The sequence below is a fragment of the Colobus angolensis genome, unplaced genomic scaffold, assembly GCF_000951035.1.
Source record: "Colobus angolensis palliatus isolate OR3802 unplaced genomic scaffold, Cang.pa_1.0 Scaffold209, whole genome shotgun sequence".
Lineage (NCBI taxonomy): Eukaryota > Metazoa > Chordata > Mammalia > Primates > Cercopithecidae > Colobus > Colobus angolensis.
Window position 1 is genome coordinate 72807 of NW_012115255.1, and position 3499 is coordinate 76305.

Consider the following 3499-nt stretch of genomic DNA (forward strand, 5'->3'; position numbering starts at 1 on the left):
CTGGCACCTGCGTCTCTTCAAGGACAGGCCTAGGTTAGCCCCCTTCTCGCCCAGTGGGAAGAATGAAGAGCGGGTGTCAGTGGAAGGGGCGTCGGCAGACACTGGTTGGAGGTCGTTGAGGGGTTGAAAGGTAGCATTGGGGCCTGGATGTGTGCCTGAGTCTTTGAAGGGTCAGCAGGGGCAGGATGTCAGGTGGTGAATTGAATTCACTAGGAGCCATCCGGGTATGGAAGGCTCACTTTCCTAAAGGCCCCGGTAGGAAGTGGTTTTGGCTTTGCTATCTCTGCCCCAGCTGCTTAACTCAGCTGTGGCAGCGTGAAAGCAGACAATCTACAGCGTGGCTGTGTCCCAGTGAAACTATTTATGAACAAAGAAATTAGAATTTCGTGTAATTTTCATGTGTCATGAATTATTCTAGGGTGTGTGTGTGGCCTACAAGCTGTGGTTTGCTGACCTTGGCTTAAGTGATGGAGGGATCAAAGTGCGTCTGTGGGGTCAGCAGCTAGGGCTGTTTGATTTATTGTGAGTCTGCAGGGGTTGCTGTGAAATCCATGGTCATCATTTATCAGTTTCGTCTTGGAGCATTCTGAGGGAGGTCGGAGGTCAATAGTAATCATTTAGGATGGTGGTGATAGGGAATTCACTGGAAGTCAGTTGGGGTCCCTTGGATGTTCATGGGGGGGTGTCAGTGGATATTAATGACAGTCATTGGGAGGCCAGTGGATACTTGGGACAAGAAGTGAAAGTAATTGTGGGACCATTGGGATTTAAAGTGTTAGTAACTGAAGGGTCAGAAGAGTCTGGAAAGTCATTGAGAGCTCTGCTCAGTGCACGATAGTGACTCTCAGTGTAATCACTGAGGGTTTGTGGATGGCCATGGAGAGCCAGGGAGGTAGAATACAGACGCATCAGTACATTTGCTGGGAAAGTTATGGAGGCTAAGGCCCTGAGCACACATGGTGATTAAGGGCAGTCATTATGGGCTAGAGGATCTCTGTCCAGCAGCAGGGATCCTGTTGAGGGTCTGTCCTCACAGGCTGAGGTCTGTCTGACTGGTGGAGGGCATGTTGTCCAGCTGAAGGTCTGGTTGACTAGGTGGGTGGTGTGGTCTCTCCTCTGGGGTAACGTCTCTGTCCATTTCGGGGAGGGAGCCTGTCCTTGAGGGATTCTGACCTTTGCCTGGCTGGGGGGCTCAGGTGTCTCTCTGGCCATAGGTCTATTTGGATGTTTGGCTGAGGGTCTTCCCATCTGTCAGTAATCTGTCTTTTTGTCCCGCTGGGTGTTTCCCTGGGATCCTGTCCATCTGGAAGTCTGTCCAGCCAGGGTGTGTGTGTGTGTGTGTGTGTGTGTTTAGTGGTTTGTCTATTAGAGGATCTGAGTGACTAGCCAGATGCTGCCTCGTGGCCTGTGAACATTAAGTGGCTCAGGCTGTGGTCTGCCATTTCCACTTCCAGCTGCTTTGAGTGTCTTCCTGCCCTGGTGTTCACCCTCACTCCAAGCCCCCCTTGTTGTTAAACCCACCTGTCCTCCTGACACCTGACCATCCCTTATGTCTCTCCAAACATCCAAACTCTTAGTTTGCCCTCTGTTCAGCTCAGGCTGGGTGTGGGGGATAGGAAGACCCCACATCTTCCAGAGGCCCTGGCCCACCCCAGCTTTTCTCTCCCGGAGGACTGCCGGCCGTGTTCTTGCGATGAGACTCACTGCTGTTGGGGGCCCTCCTGTTCACACTGCCGGCGGCAGTCTCGCACAACGGGAGCAGCTGGCACTGCTGCAGAGACCCCAAGCATGCCAAAGCCCACATGCTACGTGCCAGTCTGTCCCCTGCCCACCAGTCAGTGTGACCAGATGGGTTGCTTAACAGAGCCGAGAGAAAGATGCACAGGGACAGGTGCACAAGGCTGTGAGTTCAGCCTGCTCTGAGGCTGCAAAGGGGAAAAGAGAAACTACAGTGGAGATTGCTGGCAGACATCCGTTCCTCCGGGACGTTTACGGGGAGCTCCTTGGAGACTGCTGGCATCTCCAGGGTACAGTTCTTCTCCAGCTTCCCTTTTTGCTTAGTTAAAAAAGGGCAGAAGACTGGAACCAAAATGTTTGAGTCAGAATTCTGGCGCCATGACTTTCTCAGTATGACCTTGGGCAAGTCATTTAATTTCTGTCTCAGTTTCCTCTTCTGTAGGACTGTGTCTCTTCTTGTTGCTTTATTGTGAGAATTTAAGGAAATCATTGTGTATAAAGCATTTAGATAGAACAGCACTTGGCTTGCAGTATACACTTGGTGCTATTAATATTATTATTACCCTGCTAGTTTCCTTTTCTGAGACTGCCACACCCACCTCCTCTAAGTTAAAACAAAAGTGGAAGTGGGGGGTAGAAATTTGAAAACATTTTCCCATTGTTTCATTCTGTTAAAAACCTTCAAGCTGGTCGATCTGTCCTGTTGGTCCATCCACAAGTCTGGCATTTAGCAAACAGGAAAAAGGCACCCCTCTTCAGTGCAAGAGGAAGCCGTGGCCGTGCCCCCTGCTGTCCGATGCCTGAGAGCTGTAAGTCCCCTGGGAGAGCCTTTGTTCCCGTCTCCATTAACTCCCCTCAGGTGTGCCAGGCTTCAGTGTTCCGAATCAAGGACTCCTCCTGGTCCCTCCCTGGGAAAGGGTCAGCAGCTCAGCGCAGGGGAAGCAGGCCAAAGAGAAAGCCACCCTTCCCCTTCTCAGCGCTAGACCAAACCCCAGAACCCCCAGCTCTTTGTGGAGGCTGATTGCTGCCCTCAAGAGCTGTCCTGCAATTCTGCTTCAGAAAGGAGGGGAAACCACTGGGAATAGAGGGGAAAGCCCTCTTCCCCATCTTTAAAATGCTCATAACAACTTTCCCCCACTTCTCCAGGGCAGAGCCTGGGCATCTGCATTGCCCAGAGCAGGCCCCTGATGTGCCCCTGGAGGAAATAAACTCGGGCAGACAAGTGCTCTAACAGCAATGCTGGTAGCACTCTGGGACTTCCATGACTCACAGGCCAGGTCAGGCTGCTGCCTCCTCGGCCTGCAGTTTCTATACCTAATGCTAGCCCAGCCTCAGCACACTTCCTCTGTATGCGGTGCTTTATTTAGAAAAGACCAACTGGCCACGATATTGTCAGCAAATGCCGGCCAGGGTCCTGCACAGATAAGGGCCGTCTGCGGGCCCTGATTGCACAGCCCATGGATCACAGCTGAGTGTAGTTCCCAGGACAGCCTAAAGGGATGCATGGATCCGTGTGCGTGGCTGTCTGCCCATCAATTGTAACCCCAGAGAGACGTGAGTGTGCATCCATGCTTGGGTGAGTGTAAACACCTCTGGAAGGATTCCTCACTGCTGCTGCTGACCAGGGTGTTCTGAAGTCCTAGGCAATGCAGGGTGGCAAGGAGAAAGGAGGGAGGGGCCCATCAGAAATGCTAATTGGCATATAGCATAATCAGCTACAAAGTTTTAGAAACTCTTACAAAAACCTGTAAGGACTTACAAG

General features: G+C 51.8%; 1 protein-coding gene across 1 annotated transcript in view; it reads right to left on the reverse strand.

Annotated features, from left to right (window-relative positions):
* Positions 1 to 1804, reverse strand: part of LOC105512038 (tyrosine-protein phosphatase non-receptor type 18-like) — a 17459-nt gene extending 15655 nt beyond the window's left edge. Inside the window, exons 1-2 of the mRNA XM_011942293.1 lie at positions 1651 to 1804; positions 8 to 101 (exon numbers count right to left, since the gene is read on the reverse strand). Of these exons, the coding sequence (XP_011797683.1) occupies positions 8 to 101; positions 1651 to 1804 (248 nt within the window). The remainder of the gene's footprint in view (positions 1 to 7; positions 102 to 1650) is intronic.
* Between the last annotated feature and the right edge of the window lie 1695 nt (positions 1805 to 3499).